Source organism: Plectrocnemia conspersa, unplaced genomic scaffold (assembly GCF_051122295.1).
Source record: "Plectrocnemia conspersa isolate PC_06_02 unplaced genomic scaffold, ASM5112229v1 ptg000004l, whole genome shotgun sequence".
Lineage (NCBI taxonomy): Eukaryota > Metazoa > Arthropoda > Insecta > Trichoptera > Polycentropodidae > Plectrocnemia > Plectrocnemia conspersa.
Window position 1 is genome coordinate 9,611,809 of NW_028277168.1, and position 26,324 is coordinate 9,638,132.

The 26,324-nt window shown below is 27.5% G+C and overlaps 1 protein-coding gene across 1 annotated transcript in view; it reads left to right on the plus strand.

The window, feature by feature from the left end:
* Nucleotides 1-15,897: 15,897 nt before the first annotated feature.
* LOC148235850 (uncharacterized) overlaps nucleotides 15,898-26,324 on the plus strand; it is a 330,699-nt gene continuing 320,272 nt past the window's right edge. Inside the window, exons 1-2 of the mRNA XM_088184836.1 lie at nucleotides 15,898-16,428; nucleotides 23,417-24,481. Of these exons, the coding sequence (XP_088040962.1) occupies nucleotides 16,149-16,428; nucleotides 23,417-24,481 (1,345 nt within the window). The 5' untranslated portion in view covers nucleotides 15,898-16,148. The remainder of the gene's footprint in view (nucleotides 16,429-23,416; nucleotides 24,482-26,324) is intronic.

Below are 26,324 nucleotides of genomic sequence, written 5' to 3' on the forward strand. Positions count from 1 at the left end.
TAATCTCGCAAATAAATAATTAAAATTCAATCAAACTAGGTCGTGCATAATTTTAATACACACACCTGAAAATATATATACATTTAAATGTGTTTTTCATCATTTATAGCAATACTAGCTGTCGGTATCTCACTGTCGTGAAGTACCAAAGCTAGCAAGTGTGCGAATACCGGACCTCCAACTTTTTGGGTTTTAAATATTATTTTTGCTTCGTTCTGATTTTTTAAAATCTATTATTAAATTAAATGGTTCAAATTAGGCATTATTATTCACTATTTTCAATGATAGTCAAAATGGTTCAATCTATAAAAAAAACTACTAAGCATTTTCAATAAATTTGATAATTGATTTACAACTTAACTAAATATATCCAAAGAAAAATATTTTATATTATTTTAAGTTAAATTTGAAACTTAGATTATTTATTGATAAATCTTAATTTATGATTAAGTTAAAAATTAAAAATAAAATTAAGCATTGTATAGGGAAATCTCATTATAGCAAAGCTCACAAGATCAATGAATAAATTTCGTGAAACTGAAAATTCGTTATATTGAATGTAAGGAAAATGATATATTATTTTTTTATTTTCAATTACTATATTACTACAGCATCAAAATAACCTCTTATAAAGTTGACAGATCGTTTTTTATCCATTTTTAAGGATACTGTAATAAACACAATAAAATTTGTTGAAAAAATGTTTTATTAAAAAAGGTTGAGGGTCGGCTAAATACCTTGAATGTCGCTTATGAATACATTCAGCGCACGCCAAGTCATTGACGAACTAAATTTGGAAAAATATTGTGTCAAGTTGTAACGTCATTCTTAAATTCGGATAAATATATTTCGTTATACTGAGATCAGTTTTCGTTACAATGAAAACATTTTGTATAAAAGTTTATTAGAGACAAATTAAAGATTCGTTTACTAAAAATTTTGATATTTCAAAATGTAGTTTTAAAATGTGCAAATTTTAGCTTGGAGTCTAGGTGTAAGCCAGGGTATTAAACGATTGATTTATATTTTACATTACTATCATGATTTCTCTGAAAATACAATGGCAAAGTTTATCTACGTTATGTAAATAAAATCGAGTATGTTTTTTTTTAATTTTAGACGGACTCATTATTGAGTAAAACAGCATAGTTTTAACCGTTTGTAAATCAAACCGTACAAATATAAAAACCATGTCATACTGTGTCAGAAACTTCTTCCAGATCTAACATTAAATTTCCCATATTTATTTTAATATAAAAATTAGCGCATATATGCGCTATATTAACGCATTATTATAAAACAAATATGCAAAGAATATAAACAATTCTCCTAATAATCTAGGCTTAAATATTAATTTTAAATTAAAAATGTTTTAGATTAAGGTAATAACTTAGGTTATGTACTTAAAATTATATAAATTTATTACACCCAAAAATTCTGTCAATTTATTAACAAATTAAGAACAGTTATCATAGTATTAATCTTTATTCTAATGATGGAAACATGAAACCCGTTCATAGGCTCACATACGTTAAAAAAAATTATTGTAATATCAGTCAATTCAATTTATTTTATTTTATAATAATTTAAAAATAATACCGGTACTTTATTTTCTTATAGCAGAATAAAGGACAAATTTAATATTATTTTATTAAAAAAAAAGATTACATTAAATATTATATTTTAGTTATAATTTTAAAAGTAATAAATCGTGTCATATGTTGATAATATCCATTGTGTGTAGAATATACATATACGTATAGGCAAATATACATTCGAATAATATTCCATTATTAAAACAACTTATTATTTTAAATTTTAATACAAAAATACTGTTTTTCTCGTGTAATATCTTGAATTTTATTTTTTAATTGTACACGTTCCAGTTTCATTGGCTAACTTTCACAAACTTTTGCACAATCTAAGCTAACGCAAAAATGTTTTTACATTGAACACGCACATGTTTCTATTTCTTTATTAATATAAAAAGTCACGAGTTGTATGTACATGTCACTTTTAGTATACATATGAGTGTGCTTATAAATTGCATGTCACTAATTATTCAAAGAACCTTGTTTCACTTGATTACACCTGAGGTTTGTATTTGAATAATTTCACTAGTTAAAAGCATATGTTAAAAGTTTTTTTTTATTTATTACCGATGCAGTTTGCGTGTCGCTTGTGGTGATTTTTAGCTTGAAATAAAACAATGATAAACATAAAAAATATTAATTAATACGTAATCTGAAATAAGGGCTACCTTGTTTGCCTATTTTGTGATGTAATGACTGTGCGTTATTTTATAATCTGTATCGTAAACCATGGCATAATAATTAATCTAAAAGCCTTAGTATTTTTTGGTCATGATTTAATTTTAATTATGGTTTATGTGGCTAATATTATCTTAATTAAATTGCATTCGTAATATTGTCATAATATTACAATATACATAGGTGTAATAAATAAAAATGTAGCATTATGAATGTGGTATAAAATTATTATGTACGACGTATAGCACGAGTTTCATAACCATACGTACAAGAAAACAGTAACCTACTTGTATTATTTTCTAATCAGAAAATAATGAAAATATTCATACATTATTACAGACATAAATTTATTATTTTTTAAATGAATAACATAGTTTGCATAAATATATGAAACTCATATTTTTGCAGTTTAAAGGAATATGATTTGTAAATATTAAATTAAATGCTATAAATAAATTGCATTAAAGTTTCTAAATATATACATTAAAAACTAAAAGCTTCAATAAATTGTAATATATATTTAAATTTGTGAATTGATGGATTAAACTTTTTAGAAAGAAGTTTTTTCTTATTTACCTAATATATAAGATCATACTCATTTTTTACTCATCTGATTATAACGTTTAAAAAACATAACAACTAACTCTTATATTTTGTCACAAAAATAAAGCAAACAATTTACCAATTCAGCTATATCAACAGCGTTTATGTTTTTTTGTATATTAAATAGAGTGATTGAAAAAATAATACAACTAGAAACACTGATTGGGCTTTATGTTAATTTATTAAAAATACTAGATATATTTTGAAGGGTACTATGCTATTTAGTTAGTCTGCTCAACTTAGTGTTTATCTTACTTTTTGGGCGTCTTACGATGAAAGTAACCAACATTTTTTCTTGAAATGTAGTATTACAATTTTAATCGTACAACTTAATTAATTTAATTAGAATCGAACATTAAAAACATAAACGACTTTGAACGAAGCATAATAATTTCCCTTTTGTAATTAATCATTTCATTGTGAGCAACTGTAGAAACGCCTTTCAATCCGAAGCGCTCTGCCTTTGACGCGAAACTTTTTTAATAAATCAAAACGTAGCTTAACCGTTATATTGATTATTTTCCCGTGAATTATGCCTAGAGAGCGCCGCACAAATTGCTAAGTATCAACACTAAGTCAAAATTAAGTATCGGTAATAGGATTTACTTATAAATGGGCGAAAATGAAAAGCGAAGACCCGTAAATAAAAAGGACGGCATCCTGGCATCATAGAGAGATTGACGACGGGCCAACGCTTCGTTGCAAACTTATTCAAGTAGAGGATTTTGAAAAATAATATAATAACGAAGTCTGGTCCACTATAACAAACAAGCTTTAACTGATAAAATGAAAAAAAAATATCATACCTAATCTAAAAAATAACTAATTTTCTGGATGATTTGATAAAAAACTACCCCTGCCATTGTATTGAGATAATCCGGTCTAAACTTGGAAAAATTCTTCATGCTGATATAAAATTCAATTCTTACAAAATTATGTTGGCTCAAGAATTAAATAAAAATAATCATGCCAACCGCATAGTATTAAGTGCGAAAAGTTTTGAATAGGTTTTCAAATGTTGTTGCAGCTTCTGAATAGCAATGAGGCTCACTTTTATATCAGTAGAGCTCATGTGACTTTTTCCTCTGTGTATATTATATATAATCTCATAAGGACTTAAAGAAAAGGATCAGACAAAAACTCGACACCTTTACGCGAGAAATGAACCGGAGAGTGAAGGAGATCTTACGAGAATATATTTAGCAATGTACTGTCACTATTTGTCTTAAAACCAATTAAAACACAACTATTATATGTTTTTTTTTATAAATATATTTTTTTCTAGATATTTTTGTTTATTTTTTATACCCCTTTAATATGTGTGAGATCTTTGTATCTTACCATGTATAAAATAAACTATAAATATAATTACAATTTGCTTCTACTAGTTATTAGTGTAAATTTTAATACAATTTAATATTGCCATTCTTATCAATATAATTCGTATCCATAGCCTTGACAATATAGGTTGCTTTACTAACCGCATTATATGTGTTTATAATAATATTTCACATCCCTTTGAAAAAATATTATCTGGAGCATATAAATAAATATATAATATATTATCAACTTGTAAAAGCTTTGTCAATATGCGATATAAAACCATTGAATCCATCCATTAAATCCAGAACAAATTGTTGAGTTGTGTGTTGCACGGTCAGACTCCATCAGGGCTTTAAAAAAATGCGATTTCTTCCACACATTATCCAGTGAGAAGAGATATCTTAAGTTTGTTGATATTTTCATAACAATTATTTAATATTTGTGAGAAAAGTAGGAATATGATTTCAGATTTAAATTATTTACCTCTTATTGAAAACCAAAATCAGGTTAGATAACCCTCATATTATTATTTTTACTAGCTACCCTCTTTCCTTAATTAAAGATCATATATCATATGTACATAAATTCATAACGCTGGTCTCTGTCTGAGAAAATAATACTGTCAACATACGAAAAAATATGAATGGCTGTGTGCGTTAAAGTGATGTGCGTTAAGGATATGAACGTCATATAGTTGAGCGTTGTAATACTCACAGTAAATTTTAATGCCAGTACAAAAACAATTAAAGCTACCCATAAGTTTAGTGATGGAAAGTGGTATCATTGATGACGAAATAATGTCCACAAATCCACTGTGGGTTCATTTTTAAATACGTTTATTTCAATAACATATATAATTTTACAGATTTACTTAATATATGTATATAATATACATATTACTAGTTTACAAACAGATAAATTTAATAAAATAATAATAATACAAAACACTTATGTCATAATTTAAAAATACAAAACCATTTAAAATTTAAGCGAAAAAAATGGTATTACAGAGCAAAAAAGAAAACATTAGATTAAATGATAATTTGAGCACATTTTATTAGAGAATTGGAATTATTGATATGTTGTCTGTTATATTTAAATTTAATGTTGATTTTTTCGTAATCACTGATACACGAAATTATTAAGTTGTGTGTATATTTTTTGATATTAAAATGACAGTGTTTTTTAATTACTAGTATTTATAGGGTAAAATGCAATTGTGAATGAATTTGTTGAAGAGGAAGGAACTCGAGCTAAGCTTCTGGATTCATAAGGTTATATCCCCATATATAAGCTATCTAACAATGAAGTCTGTTCTGGCTAATTGCAGCAAGTTGTGTTATATATTGCATATACTATATGGCAACAACTGTCCGGGCGATAACTGTCTATTATCTAAGATTAAAGCCCGACGTCCGTATACAATTATACACAATAGCGTCATCCGGGATCAAATGTGACGCTGTGACGCTATTCTCCGCCCCTTGTTATCGCTGGAGCACCAAGATCGTTGACAGATGCTGAGTGACCGCGTTAAATATGATTATAAGAACTGTCGTCGCTTAAAACAATAAATATTTTGATTCGTGAGGAACATTGTTTATTCGATATATTTTTATAAATTTATTAAAATATATAAAATAATATCTATAAATAGTAATCTATTGTATCAATAAAATAGACTTTGAATTAATGTTTAGCTTAATTTTTTAATGTTTAAAACATATCTTCTAAAAATTTAAATATATCATTGTACAAAATTTAAAAGTATAGTCGACGAATATAATACTTTTTTTCGTATCTATTTGTGATAAATATTAATTAATTTGAAATTTAAAAATTGTTTAATGCTTGCTTAAAAAAAAAGGTTTTGTTTGTAGATATATAACCTTATAATAATTTAATTGATTTTAAAAGCATATAATTCACTTACATAATTAGATTTTCTTAGAACCTTTTTTCCTGCCTATTAAGCTATATATATGTTTCACAGAAATCGGTAAAAATCTTTAAAAGTCAAAACTTATATTTTAGTCTATATTTATATTTTAAATTAATTTGTGTCTACACTTAAAATAGCTACTGACCTTAAATTGAAAGGATCAAAAAAATGTATATTTGTAAGAATACTTAAGCTTCCAAATCATTAAAATTTGTAATGTAATTCAGCGAAACGTATAAAATTTCCCATAAATGGATCAAAATATTACAAATTATAGCCTTATTTAAAATTTGTTATCAAGAAAACCCAAGCGATTAAATTTACTCATATAAAACAAAATTAAAAGAGCTTTAAATGTAGAACTAATATATGTATGTTTGGCATTGCAATATGGTTTTTAAATATTTAAAATCTATTTTAGATCCAAAAAAAATATAAGTGAAATATTTCAGGTTATATGAATATGTAACATAGCAAAATAAATAATATCGTTTAACGAGTCTTAATTTATTAATGTATTATTAAAATGATAACTATATAATACACTAAGGTAATTTGTTTCACATGAAGCAATTGTCTCTGGTACTTATTATCACGGGGAAGGCAAGGGTAACAAAGAATTTAAATTATTAAAAAGTCATGGTATTACTGTTAAAATACTTTCTCACGTTTAATATACTAGTTATAATCTTTGCTTCACATATATATCCATTGAATCAGTTCATTGACAATCAATCGCGTTCCTTACATAGTAATGTTTAATCCATATTTCCATAATACAATATCTAGTTTTGCGGATTAATTTGTACTATGTTAATCTACTTGAATTTGGGAAATTTAAGTGTATATTTATCCATTATACATTTAACGTTATAAATTTAAATATTAAGTACTTTGTATGTCACAAACTATAATCATTTTTTCTATAGTTATTTAAACAATATTTTGACAAAATAAAACATATTTACATCCTACAATATATCGATAATTTAAATGTTATGATGACTAAATTTACTTTGAGAATTTTACACAAAAGCTCGAATACTAAATTATCAACAGGAATTATTTTTAATAAATTAGTTAAAGCCTTGTAAATTTATTTTTATTATTTGTTTTCAAAAGCAATAATATTGGGTCTAATAATATTTATTAATTAATTTTGATTGATACTAAAGCAAGATCTAAATATGTATTTTAATCGAAAATCTAATAGAAATCACATGTGTACAGTGTACTACATCATACATGAATACGTAGAATGTAAACATGCTCCCATTATGGTATGTTGGGCTCAGGTGTACAATTCACGATAAGCGACGTGAGTATCCTGGTTTAAATGGATAATAGGTCTTGAAATTTTAGTTAATCCGGAAATAATTGAAATGTAATCATCACAATCAGATGAAGATGTCAATTCTCATTACGATTGAAATTAGCAAATCGAATATATAATAATAGGGTAATTCAATTTCACGTAACACTATAATAATAAACTAACCGGATTACGGTTTATCTACTATCTGTAGTAACAGTAATATATATGTTGTCCCCAATATTATCTAGTATTATTTATAATTTATCTGCAATTTTTTTATTATATGAATATGCAAACGTACGATTTAACTCAAGTTGAAACTCTTCTTATGACGTCACTGTGACTTAAGTAAGCTTTTAATGAAAAATCATCCGATATCTATACTTTCTTATTTGATTACTATTTTGTATATAGATAACTTTTTCCGCAATAACAACACTAATAAAGCCTGAAAAGGTTTGTAGAATTCTACCCACAAAGTGGTTACAAAAAAACAGCTGTAAGAAATAATTTTAAAATTATGAACAATGAGTAGATTTTTTGAAATAACAAAATACAAAACCTAACAGTGATATATTGTATAATGGTAATGACGCCATAAGCTGGGTTTGAGAAAAAAAAATCAAAAAGATGATCTCTTATTATTTCGGTATATTTTTTAACAGAGAAAACTTACTTATGTATTTTTTTTAATTTAAAGAACATAAATGAAACAAACTGTTTTTAAAATGGAATCGTGAAATTGAATCATTTTCGTTATGATACTATTTTGTAAATGCCTTTTTTTGAATCGTAAAAATATTTTATCTAAATTGCTGCTTGCAGTATTTTATTGCTACATTTTCTAATTTATTTAGTGTATTTTTGTAAATATCGTTATTTTATAAAATAATGGTACTCTTTGGGTAACCCAACAATTGTTGAAGTGTTTATGATATTGCCGCTAAAATTCCCTTGTATAATATTTGCCACAGGTGTTGTCGATAGTTTACTATTATTATGATATTTTAGATAATCTGCGAAGGATATTAATTTAATAAATAAGATACACTTCGTGAGTTTTTCATCCGGTGGTGCTAAATTGTTAAATTTGTATATGTGTATAATATGATTAACATAGACTTATATTAAGATAAAGATTATAATTGAAAGAATATTAATTTATATTTAAGTTAGTAAACATCATTTCTAGAGTCTGACTTTCATAATATCTATCTATTCTGTAAAATATTTAAAAATATGACATACCGTTGCCATTTTAATTTGTTTAATCAATTTCCTTTTATACTTCTATTTTCGTTCTCATATAAACCATATTATGTTTAATTCAATTATAAGTTTAAATTTCTATTTAATTTAAATATTCATCAATATTATTGTTTATTATTAGCATAACAAAATCATTTTCAATTACCTAATGTTTGTAGCAAGCTTGTTACCAAACAAAATACCAAGATCCATAGTCCTTTTAAGGTTTGATTATTAGATATTGTCTGATACTATAAATAGACACTTATAAAAATATATATTTATAGAAAATTAAATATATACAATTTTCAGAGAGCCTCAAACAAACATAATAAATCAGACGAGCAGGCTAAATTTATGTTTCTTTCTATCTTGAAGTCTATCGCCGGAAACCGAGCGCCGGCTCTGTGATTGAAAAACTAATATTCGGGTAAGAGGTAGCAGCCCTCGGGCACAATTGCAGAGCCCTTATGGGCCAAGAAACGAATTTCAGCCCAAAAGGTCTTACAATAAAACGGAACAGTGTGGAGTGGCAGCAGTTGGCTTCGTATAAAGCTGTTGCTTTTCAGTCGCCTCACGCGAATACCATGGCGAACCTTTTCATTTGCAAATATTGAAATTGACAACTTGTACTTAGCACTTTTTCGTCACTAAGCATATAACATTTTTGATAAAATTGTTGTCAAGAATATTTAGATTTGAAAACACCGCGTGTGTTGAAAAGCTTTCTTCTATTTTATTAACCGTATTTGCAATGCGAGCGCTTTTCGGGATGAAAAAGTTTGAACACACATCTGCCGCACGGAAAATACATTTGGATTAAAAAAACTAGCTGTTTCAAACATTTACATACACGTCACATGAATTAGCAATTAAATTGCATATGAACTCTGCAATGGATGGGTTTATAAAATAGTATTGAAGCTCATCTACAATTTTTTCTGTTACAAATTTACCAAAATATACAAATTAAAAAATTCCCTTGTAACAATAACATGCACATATTTTATAAATTTTATTACATTTTCACAAGTGTAAATAAACTCAAATATATGGTTTAATATTCGCAGTGCCTATTTTTTATGTTATAAAAAATCATAAAACAGCAATATAATAAAAAAAAATAGTTATTAAAACATTTTGCGTATTTTATATTGCGTAATCTAATAAATCACAGTTTTTTTCAAGTAAATATGCTTTTATAAAACATAAGTTCTGCTTCGCAATTTATTAAGCAAAGTTGAAAGCGCTCTATAAAAATCTTAGAAATTCGAATAAAGTTCAACCATCTCCTATTATAATGGGGTGTCATTTGCAAATCGTAAGTTTGATAGTTTCCACCCACTCATACACCCAGTAAAGTTCTATTAATATATTATCTATATACATAGGTTAAATATATCTATATATAATATGACACCTTGTCTAACGCCCTTTTGAAACTGAAAAGATATAAAAATAAATTATCTGATACTTACATTTTCAGATTTTTTATTGTAGTTTTTAAATATTTTATTTGCTACTATAAAACTATAGATATAATGAAATTAGTTTTGCCCAAGTCACACAATTAAACGCGTTCTCGATAATAATGTTACATTTCCTAATGCAAGAATTAATGTTTTTAACAATTTATATGTGGTGAACACAATTTTTTATAATTTAGAGGGCACTCTAATGATCATTTCAAACAAACAAAAATGTGATCAACCCGTCTCGAAAGTAAATCTACACCACTAATGAAGCGAAATCTCGTAATTAAATATTTACGTTAATTATTGTAAATATTTTACGGATCACCCAAAAACTATTTTTTATTTAAGAATACATTCTACTCTGCGCATATTATTATTGTTCTTCTACTCTTTGGTTACCGATCGCCTAAAGAACACGTTTTCTAGGGTACGTCCAAGAGGCAATATGTGACACATGGTTATAAAAAAGAGAAATAATGAGAGATGCCATTGAGTCACAGCAGCAGGGACATCAGCGAATTGTCCAAATTAAATTAGGTACCTTTACAACAATATTTTTTATTTAAAATTTCTAGAAACACTGTTTAATTGTTTTTATTTTCGTTAAATTAAAAACCATCCCCGTTATTTTCTAACATAGAAACGAAGGTAATTTGATGTTAGGGAAAACTTTTTAATAAAAGAAAGCATAATAAAAATAAAAGGTAATTTAATACTTAATGTATATAAACATAAAATAAACGGATATAACAGCCTATCGTATTGACTTGTAATAATGCAGACTGTATTGGTAATTTATACAAAAAAAATAATGTTTTATTGACATGAAACAAAATACACATGTGACGTTTATTATGTTATGAATACAGTCCAATAAAGCAATCTTATAGTATATTTTTCCAATGTTGATGGTGATTTATTGTTTTTTAAAAAAATAAATCACCATCAACATTATTATAAACCTAGATATTTATAGAACACATTATGTTGCCAATAAATAATCATAGCTTTACATTTTTATATTAAAATCATAAATATTTCGCACAAGTTTACAGTAAAATCGTTTTAAGGATTAAATGAAATACAGAAATCTATTTATTTAAAATTAGGTTACTAAGAATTTTGAAAGTAGCTGCGGTATCTCCTGTTTATATTTTATTTTAAACAAATTTATAAAAATTAAAATCGTTACTATATTTTTAATATCTATCAATTAATCAGAGTCATGATATATCGAACTTATATCCCTATCGTGTGCTTAAGAGGTAATGTCGTCTTTTTAATAATTTATTACCGATTCGAGTTCTGTACAATTCGCTAATTCGTAGTATCCTCGAATGTGGCTCCATTGTCTGAAATCCAAGTGAAGCGAAGTATTCATTGTTGTTGGATAAATTTAAGGAAAATTTCTGAGATATCTCCACAAAAGGGAGTATGGGTCGTATCCTTATTTGTATCCTAGTGTATTTTTGCTAGGAGCATTATGATACAATTCATTGCATCTCGGCGTAGCGTCTACTCAATAAAGCTCAGCTTCTCAGCGAGTTTGCCAAACACATGGATGTTGTGTTTGGAAAAATGTTTAATATTGTTTATACAATGGCCATAGTGACACATTGTGTTCAGATTCGATAAACGTAGACATAAAATATAGAGCTTATTTTTGAATTGTACAAATTATAAGAGCTGCTTGTACATACAATTTTAATGAAAGTTTGGAGGTTTTCATAAGAAAAAATACAATCTAAAATTAAATTACATATTAATGTATATTAAAATAATATATTATTATTACCATAATTGTTTCAAAACCATATTTTACTTATATATGTTCATATATAAATATCTTTTGATCCATGTCATTTAATGTTAAAAGCTAAACGCCTACACAATTACTATTTTAATATATTTGACGTTGTAATATAACACGTTTTACCATATGTATGAAATATTTTAAGCTTTTTATCATCGTTGTATTTTGACTTTGCGAAACACTTTATAAAAGCTCATTACACATTACACGCTTTTAAAAGCGACCACATAAAGGTAACCATTAAACCCAAATACAGATTCTTAGAACGTAATTAAATTTTTATTTTTTTTAATTTTGGCATATAATCTATTTAGGCATCTTTAGATATTTGTCAGACAAATTGTGTGAATGCAGTTAGGTACGAATTAAAATATGTACCTTTGTTTTTAATGTAATTTCTAGGATACAACTGTATAATAAAATGCACTTTTATATATTAATTTAGAAACTGATAAAACTATAAAATATCAGATATATATTGCTTACAATTTTAAGCTTTATTGTGTATTATTTTTAATAGCTTATAATATAATATTCACGATATCTATAAAAAAATTATCTGCTTTCTACTACGTGCCTTTTGGTGCAAAGAAATACCACTTAGTGTCGTATTTGGGGTCTAGAACCCCCATAAAGTTCGACAACCATTTGGGTGGCACTGGGTACTTCACTACTCTAATTTTATAACTGATTTGAGAGTCTTATTTACTAAGGATATCGGATTCAATGAGCGTGCCATTGAAAGAATGAAATATTGCAATGGTTTTTCGAAATTAACATGATAGTTTATTTATTTTTAAAACTCATGCGTAATTTATGTCATTCATTACAATATGTAAACATATTAAATAAATGTTCCTATAGTCAAAAAATATAAAAATCAACATTAAATACAAATAAAAATATAATTTTATTTATTGTATATATTTATAGTAAAAATATATGTTTATTTTTCAGTCAAGGTTGTGTAATTATACGTTTATTCATAATATTGCATGTTTTACAACTAAAAATCGATAAACTGCAGCTAGTCTCAGTTTTGAAATTATTTAATGTCGTGCAGTTAGCTGTGTACTTCAAAACTATTAATATTTTTTTATATAATAATTAAAAATATTTATTGACTTGTATACAAATTGGTGCAATGCATTGACTGTCACCATTGGTCTACTTTACTTTAATAACTATACTTTATTAAAATAAAATTAAAAATTAAATCCTATTATTTGTTGACTATTTTATTTATGTACTGCTTTTGAATACGAGCATAATAAACTAATCATAATTAATATAAATAAATTACTAATGGAAAATGATTTTATATAATTGTGTGGTTTTAATTGGAAAAATCACTGTCATTCTATCTTTGCTTATTGATCGTTGGGTCAAGAGGAGGTTGTGTAGTAGATAAGGCAGATAGCATGTCCCTCTTTTCGGAAATAGGAACCAATCGCCTTTACCTATTCTAAGCTATTGGTGTCTTATTAAATTCATAAAACCAGATATGGATTATATAGTCGATAGTGAACATTTACCACAAATGTTTATCTAAGCTTTATTCCAGAAATTCAATAGTCTAATAATGTTTTATTTTATTTAGTTTTAAATAACTGTTTGGTAATTAATGTGCCAAAATAAATACCATTTTGCATCAAATTCTTAATTTAATATTATTAATATACAGTGTATAAATCATTAAAAAAGCAATATCATAATTATATAAATATTTTTATATTAGGTTATCACTTAATAAATGTATTTTTTTATTATTTTAGTTTGATTACTCAGTCGTGCTTTGGCCTTTGATACGTGAGTACACATTTCGATATATAAAAAAGCTACAAAGTATAGAAAAATATTGAATTTGTATCAATCGAACAGTTTATACCAAATTGCATGTTATATGAATTTATATGAATAAAATAAATCAGCAGCTACGGCCACCAAAAACATACAGCAAAGCAGAAATAGGAGAAAATCCTAATCAAACTATACATCAGCTAAATCAGAAATTCAAGGAATACAATTAGACAGTGTATAGACAAATTAAAAATATTGGAAAGTCATGGGGACAAGGTGTATAGGTGTAGTTTCCACACGGTTCAGTCATCATTACTCACAAGGCCGCTGCTCACACAAACATTGCTCATATAGACTATTGCTCACACGAAAATTGCTCATAAGTATATTGCTCACACAAAAAATCACGCACACAATATTTCCACTGGCAAAAAATGTTATTTTGACATTGAAAATTTGTGATATGGATGTATTTATTTTTAAACGATTAACTATGTTTATATCACTGTTTATTGATGTAATATGCATTAAAATTAACAATATGCCTATAATTTTTAAATCAAAAATACCTAATTTATAATAAAGAAAATATATAAGTGGAACAAGCTTGAAAATATTTGACATAATTTTAAATGTCAAATAATTAAAGAAAGGCATGACGGTTTTTACAGAAGAAATGCATATAAATTTTGTTTTATTGCCATTAAGCATTGCTAAATTCTATATAGGAAGATATATTGCGAAACTAAAGCAGATGGTTATAACTCTCTAGTGAGCAATTGTATTTTACGGGACAGGTTTGAAAGTATCAATAGTTTTTAAACTTCAGCGATAAATCTACTTTCAATTTCAACGATAAAATATACTCGTGCAACGTAAAACCTGATATACCAGAAAAACGGTGCTTTATGAGACCTCACTAAGCTTTTTAAATCTTAACTTTCATTAGACGAAGGACCCGTACTCTGAAAAGCATCACATGAAACAATTGATCATAGAAAAACTAATTCATATGTCCAACAAACACGCTATATACAGGTTTATAGTTTTAAACATTGATAATTAAAAATATAAAAAAAACTAATTATACGTATTTTTTGGATATCACTAAAGCATTCTTTAATTACTTTAGTATGGATTTGATACGACACGATTAAAATGATATGGGCGAATTCAACCATTGCATGTTTTGAAATAACTGACTACAAAGAACATTAACGGCCAATTAAACTCATGGGTTCATTACAATCATACTATGTAGATCAGTTATTAAATGCTATGATAAATCATGCATTTCATGTTAGGTTTCATTTTATTTACCTTTCGAATTTTGGACAATTTGTTACACTGATCCAGCATAGATATTTTTTATTTATGAAATATTAAAAATTACATATTTTGTCATTGATATGTTAAACGCTTCATATATCACACGCAACATTATCCTAAACAAAAAATGCATAAGTTATATTGGATTATGTAAACGATGATTGTACTGATATATACTAATATGTTGAATTGTATTATATCTATAACTTAAATTTTAATAACTAAATAACTAAACATTGAAACACCTATTTAACTTGTACCAGTCTTGATAACTAAATGCCGTATTTTATTACATATCCTATTATAAAATAGAAATCATTATACCAAATGAAAGGGACAAAATTTTTTATGAATCAGAAGGGTACATCACATTTCTTTTGGCAGTTAACTTGGAAACTAAATTTGAATTTATAATAAACTGTAAATGAAAATTATATTAAATACTCTTCGGCTAAATATAAGCATTTTTCATTATGATAATCTTTTACTTATGTACCTGTCAAATATATATGAACAATTTTCAGATATGTTGGAAGGCTTGGAAGAAGAGAGGGGCATGAAGTTTTAAATATGTCAGTTAAGCTTTTCTCTGTGTGAACAATACAACGCACTTCCTTAAGACTGTGATAAGAAGCACCCTCACCCACACATCAACCGGAGTCCACTCGGGTTAATTCCTGGTTGTCAAGAAGATGGGCGCACGGGCGGGGGTGCTAAACATGTGGGCGGCGGCCCAACTCGGGCCCAGTGTAGCGCCAGCAGCGCGCTCGACCGCACGCCCTGCGTGGCCCTGTCGGACGGGCAACTTGTTGCGATATCGCGAACTCTCAAAACTACCAAAAACTATCGAAAAACACCGCAAAAAACAGATCCTACTCATCTTGCCCCAATAAAATTTCAATGCCGTTTTAAAAATTATATACAAGTGATAATGACGCGATTTAAAATTCATGTGAATTTATTTATTAGTTAATGTGAGACCAATATGTCTAGGATTAAATTTAAATTGTGTTAAATAAAGCAATTCAAGATGGTTCATCGGATCTTGATTATATTTATATCGTTCATGTCCTGCGCCTTGTGCCAGGAGGTGATGACCAGGCACATGAGGAGGGAGATGGAGAGGAGTTCGTCTGATGAAGTGGGCGTGGAGGAAATGAACGAAGAGTTGAGGAGCATGATGGGGGAGCAGGTGATAAGGCACGGACGTTCCAGGAATCACTTTTCCAGAATGATCAGGGAAAAGAAGCTCGGTGAGATCAATACGCTCAAGTTCGTCGACAGAAACGAGTTCGAAGACGAATATATAGGTAAATTATTATTGTAATTTAATATGCATTTGCACGCTAATCGTTTTCCAATGAACTCGGTGAGGATTACTACCTGAAAGCTTCTGAGGAAGTATTGAAACGTTTTGAATAAAAATAATATGTATATTTAATGTAGGCTTTTACATGTATAGGTAAATTTTGTAGATAAAACACATTTTATAATATATTACGCAGAATATCGCACATTATTATAAGTTTGGAGGCATTCAATTAAAATTTCCAGTTAAAAGTTTGACAATCTGAACAAAAGTTAACGGAAAGACCATTATTTGTGAACGCTTCAAATGGTTTCCTAGATAGTTGATAGCTAATACTAAAATTTCACAAGGACTATACAAAAAATTCGTTTATATATTAGTATTAAATTTTATTTTATTCATTAGACATCTTACTAGTTGCAAGTGTAGTTTACAATTTAAACTAATACAATAATGAAAATATTTGATACTTGAAAAAAATAAACTAAAATAATTAAAAAGCAGGATTAGATAGTATTTTTTGATGAGACTACATTGACGTTCCACTACTCTTTACAACTTTTAAAAATCGCGAGTTATAAGCATTTAAAATTAAAACTTTAAAAAAATATGTCGATTCTTGCTTCTTTCTGCTAACATATTGAAAAACTCATAAATAATAATATTATTTTTATTTATAAATATAATGGAACATAGTTATTACAAGTTTAACTGAATAAAACAACAATAAGGATTAAAAAATATAATTGTGAAAAAATATAGTAATTGTTAACCTAAGCTAAATTTAAAACTATAACTTTAAAACTATTATATATTCAATCAGGTATTATAAATAAATATAGATGAATAAGTACAATGTATGTATTTAATAAAATTTTAATTAAACTAAAATATGTCATTCCATTTAGTATACCTATTTATATTTGTCTGTGCCATACTATTTAAATGTTATTTTAGGTATTCATATTTTTAAAATATTATTTAAATATAATTTTATAATTTAATACTTTTTATTTGTATTGTATATCACCATTTATATAACAAAAAATTAAAAGGGTTAAATAGTTATTAAAACAATGTTCATCTGAATTGTTTTAGCATTTATACAACTTTTTTCAGATAATAATAAAGTATTTACATGTTTGAATATTAGAGTGTTTTTTTATATTACAAAATAATAAAAGAATTTATTGAAACATATGAATATACGAATTATATTAGATTCATATGTTAGTACATAAATAAATTGTGAAGCATGAACATTGCTACAACAACAAATGTAAATAGCTCCGCTGCTTTTTATTGTGCTAAATTTTACCAGCGAGTTTCAGCGACCTTGAAGGTACGTTATTCCGTGAGATGAATTTTCACAATTTGTTTCCAACAAACCTTTAACAAAACTCGAATCGAATTGTTAGTTATTCTGGGTTCAATTACATTGCGAGTTGAATCTTATACAAAATTAGATTTACATGCAATGTACTTCTGTGCTAAATATCAATTATCTGGGAAACAATTCCAACATCTACCCACTAAGGTAAATTTGATTTGTTTTCTTTATTAATAAAAACCAAAAATTAAATTTTGGTTCGAGGCACGATTTCACTTTTTTTTGTAAATCTACGTTAATCTTTCCCAGATATTGCGACATAAATTACATTTTTTTTGTCTCACATATTCTACAATAAAATAAAATTATTGAATTAATCCACTTGAAAAAAATATATGAGTAATAATCATAATAATTATATGATTAACATATTTGAGCTGAAATATAGCACTCGTCAATGCAAAGATTAGGCATTGTATGCTTTGTATATTATAAAAATAGGCCATGCTTTATTTAATTTTTAATATTTTTTAAAACATGCATAAATATATTGTCACATAATATTTTTATAAAATCCTGATGATAATTTGTTGAATATTTCTGAACTAAAAAAAATTTAAATCGTCTTATATTAAACATTGTCAAGAGAAATATAAAAAATAAAATACCATAATAATAAAATTGCATGTTAATCAAAAGTAAATTAAGCAAAAGAGAGGAGGGTAAAGTCAAGCTTTTAATAATCAAAATGATATTTTTAATTGGACATTGCTTAATGGGCTTTCACATTAATATTTAAAAAATATTTTAATTAATTTTGTTATATACAATATTTTTGGTTTATTTTTAACTCTATGATTTTATATTTATTAATACAAAGATATCGCATTAATAATGTTGTATTTTAAATCACACATGTTAATTTTTATTTTATTGATTTAAAATATAATTATCTTGTAAAAATATAACTTTCTCCTACTTCTAGATAATTTTTTTAATTCTATAGGAATAAAAAGTCTTCGATTAAAAATATTAAAACAACCATCTTTTTAAATTGTCTGCATTTTGATTTTATTTTAGTGTTGCATCGATTGAAATAAATGGTAGTCGAAAAGAGCAAGGTAAATGAGATTTCTTCCAGACAAAATCCCTGATTTTATCGAGAGGCAAATTTGCCACTTTGTCGTATTGAAGAACCATTTGATTTCTGTGTTAGCGATTCAGCTGATCACAATAAAAGTTCGTTGTGATTTTTCAGCAAAGTTTAAGAGTTTCTGAATGCATATTTTGCAATCTTACATTACAAACAAAATAACTTTTTTACAATAAGTACGGACATGTATACTTCAATGATAACTACTTTCTTCTTCGAGGATTGTTGTCTCAAAATACCCATTTCTCATCTCCGGTTTGAATATGCAGATACGCGTCTCGTTTTATTCGCTCAATTTGCGTGGAATCCATACACCTTGTTTTCAAGTCTCTCCAATATTCTTAATGTGTCTCGGCCAGCTGATGGATAATTTGAGTAGGATTTGCTTTCATTTCTGGTCTCCCCACATTCTTGACATGGTTTTAACCACTTTTGCCATCAACGAATATCTAATGAATTACCTATTACTTGACAAATGTTTTTAGTGGCTGTAGTTGCCAATTTTTTTAAAGAAATATGTATTAAATAAAATTTTGCTTAACTTATTCAATTGCTGAAAATTTAGTATTTATTTAGCAGAAAATTAATACATATGTACATATATTTTAAAACAACATTTTTGTCACAAAATATACGTAATTTATGTTTAGATATGGATCAAACAATTATGTTATATATTTTTTTATTTTTAGTAACTGGTAATATAAGGGTTATTAATACATAGATGAATAAACTTTTTATATTAAATAAATATATGTATGTAGATAAATCTAAACATATTTTATAAATATTTATTTAAATATTATATTGATAATAGGGCTATATTACATTTATTTTTAATATCTTAATGTCATACATTAAAGGTCATGATGGTCAATGGCATTCCTAATTTTTTTTAACCAAATTTTTTCTCAAATCTCTCAAAGGTTATTCCTTTTATAAATATTTACCTCTAATGCTCAACCTCATTGGCTGAAAAATCCAAGATTTATCCTTTCATGTATGAATAATACTATTCATGCATAAATAACTATGTGTGTATATTATACGAATGCGAAAAACATACACATACGTATTATGTGTATAGATCGTTTAAATCCTATCATCAGCCTTTGCGCGTCAACTTAATGGTGTTTTATTCGATGTTACCAATTTCGCCCGATCTGGGCGCTTTTAGAGCTTTTCTCGTTTTACAGCTTCCCTGTTTTATCGTTACTTATTTGCGTTCTCATAGCCTATATCTTCACGGCAAATTTATTTACGACCTAGTCCACCTAATAAAAACTTTTAATAACACACCGACCGTACCTACACTATAGTAAAAGTTTGAAAGAAACAATATCGCTTTAATGATAACGCTTTTCTAAGAGATTTTCATTTATCGACCATATAAAACTAGTATAAATAAAGTAATACAATCATGAACTATTTGATAAGCTTTTCACAATATAACAACTTAATTACGGAAATGTACGATCTATTAATATAATAAAATAATCAAATGTTAAATAAAAAAAAAACGAGCATAAAGGCATTTTTAAATTAGAGTATTTTGATTTTTAATTATATATATATACAATAAAAAATAAATTAATATTATGAGAAAATAAAACTATACAAAAAATCTTGTTCTAAATTCAATATGTCGATTAGGACAATAAGCAATTATTATAATATATGTATTTATTTCGTTTTTACTCCTTTCTCTAATAGCAAATAGAAGGAAAAATAATAATACGATGTAGCGAGTCTCTCATTACATGTTTTTTTAATAATTAACATAAAATTATAGTATGTTTGATTATATTGAAATATAGTCTTATCTCTATCTTAATATATTATTTCATTATACGTTATTTGGTAGCACTTTTGCTAATGACCATGATATTGCTTAAGGTAATTAAATTAATTTGTTAGTTTTAACATATTTACACGCTCAAGTCTATATTTAGTTATAAAATTTTTCTTTAGATTACTTAAGTTGGGGTGAGTTTTTAATCTGTTCTAATATTTTTTACTTATCTTTTTAATTATTTTTTTTACAAGTCAATCTTTTGTCAATTTGAATTTCAATATGGCGGAGCTTCTTCTTGGCATCCATTTCCTATTAAGTGATACCAGAGAACAATTATCTTTATTCTGCATAAATGTAACATGAATTAAATTTGTTTTATTAGTTCTAAATCGTTATTTTAATAACCAAGCTTAGACATTTGAACTTTGATGATCTTGCAGTCTTTTAAACGCTATTTTTTGCTCAATATCAGAGTTCGTATGAAGATGATTCATATCCGATGATATTTGGTCTTCTCCGATCTTTATTTAAAAGTGTCTGTAATTCATGTAAGATTAAATACTTTAGAATATGATGGATGGAAACAGTTTCTTAATTATGTAGAGTAGTTTGGGGTGTCACACTTTATCAAAAGCCTGAGCTATATCTAAAAATACGGCTGAGCATTTTATTATTTTCAGTCTTTAACATTATGCATTTGCTCTATTGTAGAATGGTTATTTCGAAAACCAAATCGATGATTTGGTAAAAATTTTAGTTCCTCTATTACCTGTTTCATTCTTTTTTTAGTAATTTTTCAAATATTTTTGTTAAAACTGGTAATTTATCGGTCTGTAGAAGTCATAAGTCTGGTTTTTTTTCTGGTTATTAGGTTGGAAAGTAGTTTATTCTAATAACTGGGTTAAATAGGGTGGTCAATATTTTGCTGACTTGCCCTGGCAATTATTTTATCATTTTACCGCTCATTTAGTCATATCCTTTGGTATTTATATTATTTATTTTACTTATTTATAAATTGTTTTCCATCTTAAGAGGTGCGTTTAAAAATCGTATATGTATTTCAAATTCCCTCTTATGAAATGATTTAAATGTATTAATTAAGTGATTGCTTAAAGCTTTAGCATTTTCTCTATCGTTTCTGAACAATTTTCTGTTATTATGTTAGCCTAATTGAAGGAGAGAATTGTTAAGGGTTTCTTATTTTTTCTGTTACCTTTCAAAGTAAGTATTTGGTGAACTCTGTAACAGTCAGGCTTTTAAGATTTTTTAATTATTTTTTTGATTTATTTAATTAGGCTTTGTTGTGAGGTGATCTCGTAAATTGCGATTTTTTTACTTTTTTTAAGTATTTTTATTATTTATCAAGCAGTTTATTTTTTTTTTGGTTTTGGTGCTGCGCTTTGTATATTTTTATTTGATAATAAATTCCACTTTTAAAATCTTGAGTAGAAAAATGTTTTTAGTCATCCCAATCGGTCTTTTTGTTATATGGATATTTACCCTTGTAGTTTTATTTAAAAATAGCTCATTAAATCTTTAAATTAATTGCCACATAAATATAAAAACAAAAAAAATACAGCATATTTAAGCTGTTATAATTAATTAAAAAAAAAAAACTTTTGAAGTAAAAACGCATTTATTATGGTACATAAGGTTTATTCACTGTTTTAATAAAATTAATTGCAATTATGTTAGGAATAAATATGTAATAATTTAATAATTGTTAAGTAAATAATTCTAATTTGAGTTATACAAACTGCTTTTTAAGATGGTATTTTTTTTGAGTTATTTGTGTTCTGATCATTTTGGATTACCGCAAAAATCTCATTTGAACACATTGCTATTAAATTTTGCTTATCAAACAATAATTGTGCAAGCATTTAAAAGTCAGACAACTTATGCTTGCTTGATAACCCTTTTTATCCAGATCCTCAAATAGTTTCCTAGACAGACTCTTTTATTAATAGTTACAAGGGGTAGATATTTTTAATAAAATTATGTAATTATTTTTGCAATATAAGAGCATTGTATCCTACGTTTATACCACTGATTTTGAAGGCATGATATGGGGCAATCTCTTCCGATGCAAATTTTATATTAGGGTAGATTTAAATAAATTGAATAATTTAATATATTAATATATAGCGACTTATTATTTTAACATACGTCAATTTATTATATTCACGCATAAAAATTACCATAATATAACATATATCTCCTGTATAATATAATACAATAATATTTTATAGAATCCAAATACAAGAATATCGTTTTACATTCTCGCTGTATCATGTTTTAAGGGTGTTAACGCTTTAATTTTAGGGTTTTGAAGCGCATTTTTATTTTTTAGGCCCACAAAAATATGTATATAATATAACGCAAAATGAAGTATTCATACTATTTATCATAAAAAATATTATTTTTATTATTTAATAAATTATAAACATGCGTTAGTATATTTATATCACTATAATACTGAACTAATACAATATTTCACGTTTAACCATCGCAAATTTGGCGTTTATCAATTTAGAAAGCTCTATTCTATTATTTATATGGCTAAGGGTGTGTCTATAAAAGAGTCGCGTTGTTTATTAGCGCTATATTTTTTTACACACTAAAGCCATTTTTGCGACCGGTTAAAGAGCCGTATTTTCTCGTTTGTCGATTATATAATAACGCAGCCATTATCTTTGTTTTTCTCATTTCAGAGCCCAGAGGCAAACTCCGCTACCTCAACGCCCCCGGTCAAAATCTTGCGGCGAAAATAAACATTAGCGGCATTTCCACAGTCCCCACTCAATCAAGCGAGATAGACGAAGATTTAGGCCTTAAAGAAGATAAATACGACCTGCGATCCTACTTTGGCTTCACCAGCATTCCCCCAAGAGTGGATATAATTCCCAATGATCATAAAGGAAGCGAATCCCCGGCCTCGAACAGCCCGAATGATAAATTCCTCTCTGAGCCTCCGCTTGAAATCCCGCAAAATAAATCGGAATCAAAACAAGTAAATGCACCGTCATACCCCGTATCCACAATACCCACTTTAGTAAGACCCAATAAGATCCAGGCGACAAAAACTTCCGAAATAAATTTGCTCAATAAGCCGTCGCCGAAATCGTCTTTGGAAAGCGTCCACTCGTTCATCAACTACAAGAACAGATCTAAGAAAAAAGACGACTTGAAAGAAGACATGGATTTATTAAGCACTATGTCAACCGATGAAGAGTTGGATAGTATTATATATCCTGAAGAAGAACCTACGGGGGATGATTTAGACGATGGTGTCAAAGTTCAAGGGCATGCTGACATAGTGACTAGATTCTTGAGGATTGTGGAGTCGCAGCATTTACTGGGTGAGAATTGTACCGCGGGGACTGATTTGAATTTGGGCGAAGGGGTCGTGGATAGGTACGCTCAAGAAAGATTTAGAGTCGAAGCAGACGTAGCGGTCAACAGAGCAAACATGTTGACCAGGCTGTGGAAATATGCGGGCGCAGAAATTATGCATTCCGAATATTTGTTACATGCCAGTGTATTTTCAATGGTCGAGTTTGACGACGATATATTCGCAGCTGGAAACTGTTACGATCAATACCAGTACAAAGACTATCAGCTGTTTTGTCCCTTTGCGTATAGACTGCCCGAAGGTCCCATATTGGTTAAAGATCTTGCGGTGGAGTACAAGTATCTGAGCAACACGTCTGAGTGGTTTTATATAGCGAGGAAAAATGCTGAGAACGTCATTAGAAACTACAATCAATTCAGCAGGGGTGAGTTTTATTTTAAATTATATTTATGTACTACTTATAATTATATACGTTGTTGTCATCATACATTCAAAGGGAAAGCCTATTTTATTATTGAATAATATAACAGCTATATAATAAACAATATTGAAATACCCATCCTAATGTTTATATAATAGTATTAGGCGATTAAAAATTCTAACGTGTGAAATCAGATATAATAAATCTAGAGTAAATATATATATTTAATATAACGAAACATTTTTAATCACGAATAGAAATTATATACGATAGATACACTAAAAAGTACTGATAGAACATAGTCGATGTATGTGTATTGTGAAAAAATACTTTGAAGGATGAATGGCAAAAATAAATATTAGCACCATACTCCAAACTGTACCACCGGAAAAATTGCATTTATGTATTACTCTTTTAGTTTCATATCATTTGGCATATTTTTGAAGGTAAACTTTAAAGTTACCAGTACTGCTTTAATAAAAACATAACGAAAATGCTTTGCTCCTTCCGTTAAGGAAATGAAAATATAAATCATGATGTGTATATTTGTACATCCATTAATTAATGTGGATTTTTTTATGTGTATATACATATTTATAGATATAGATTGGTCGATAAATATTTTTTTCGCCTAGCAGCTTCGACTCGTTCAGAGGAAAAATAGTAACAAAACACTAAGCTATCTTCCAAGTTCCTGGTAACAATTGATCCTTGGAAATGTATAATGAGCACTCGGGTCCTGACAATGAGCCAACGTGGATCCATTCGTCTTGAATTAAAACTTCTCCCCGGAGATGTCTCGGTGAATATCGTGGAGAGGTGAAATCCCTCCCCGGGACTACTGATGACAAAGCTGATTATACGAATGTGGATTTTTACGCAGGGCCGGATGTTACATTTTCAGACTTAATTCCATCCATTGAACCCACAGGAAAGGTTTGACAGAAAAGTTAATGGACTGTGCACACAGCATGAAAAATATTTAAAAGCATCACAATTTGTAACAGTATAAGTAAATAATAATCTGCCGATCGATGTTATTTTGCTATACTTACACTTATATATTAAATTCTAAGATATTGACCAAAGAGACAATATTTTTTTAAATGTAGAGTTATTACTGTACTCTTTCATAAAAAAGCTTTCTCTTAACAATTGTTAATATATTAAAAAAAAACACTACTGATCGTGAAAGTACACGATTTTAGACCTTTAATTACAGCAAATGACACTTTATTTGTTTTTGGTTACTCTTTTGTAATTGCTTTATTTGCGCGTTTATTTTTTAATTAAATAATTTGTCAAGGAATAATACAGCATTCATATGGATATTTCAAAGTCCAATCTAATTTCCTCTCAGAGTAATACAATATGGTATAAAATGGACTATTTACATAAGCTGTTTAAAGAGTGTTAACGCCATATTTTTTCATTACTAAATATTTTTTATAAATTTGAAATTAAAACCTATTAGTAAAGTTACAATATTCATTATACTGTTTTCTATCCGTAGATTATAAGTTCGTGAGCTCAGTTATAATCACAAAGCCACTAAGTTATTGTTTCGGTGCTTTTCTCTAGCAATGAGTTACGCAAGGTTGGTTAGAAGTTAGATTACGCTAATAACTAGAATATCTGCTAACCTCTGTGCTATTCTTGATTTCGAGTTATGAAGCAAGTCAGCAACTTTACTGTCGAAGTACTTTTAGGGGTCGAAAGACATTGCTCCGGGGAATATTATACATATGAACTCTCGATTTAATTAAAAGCCCGTTGTTTAAATATTGGCGAGTGTTCGCAGACAACCAGTTAACAGTACCCGAGTATTAACTTTTGTTACGGTATT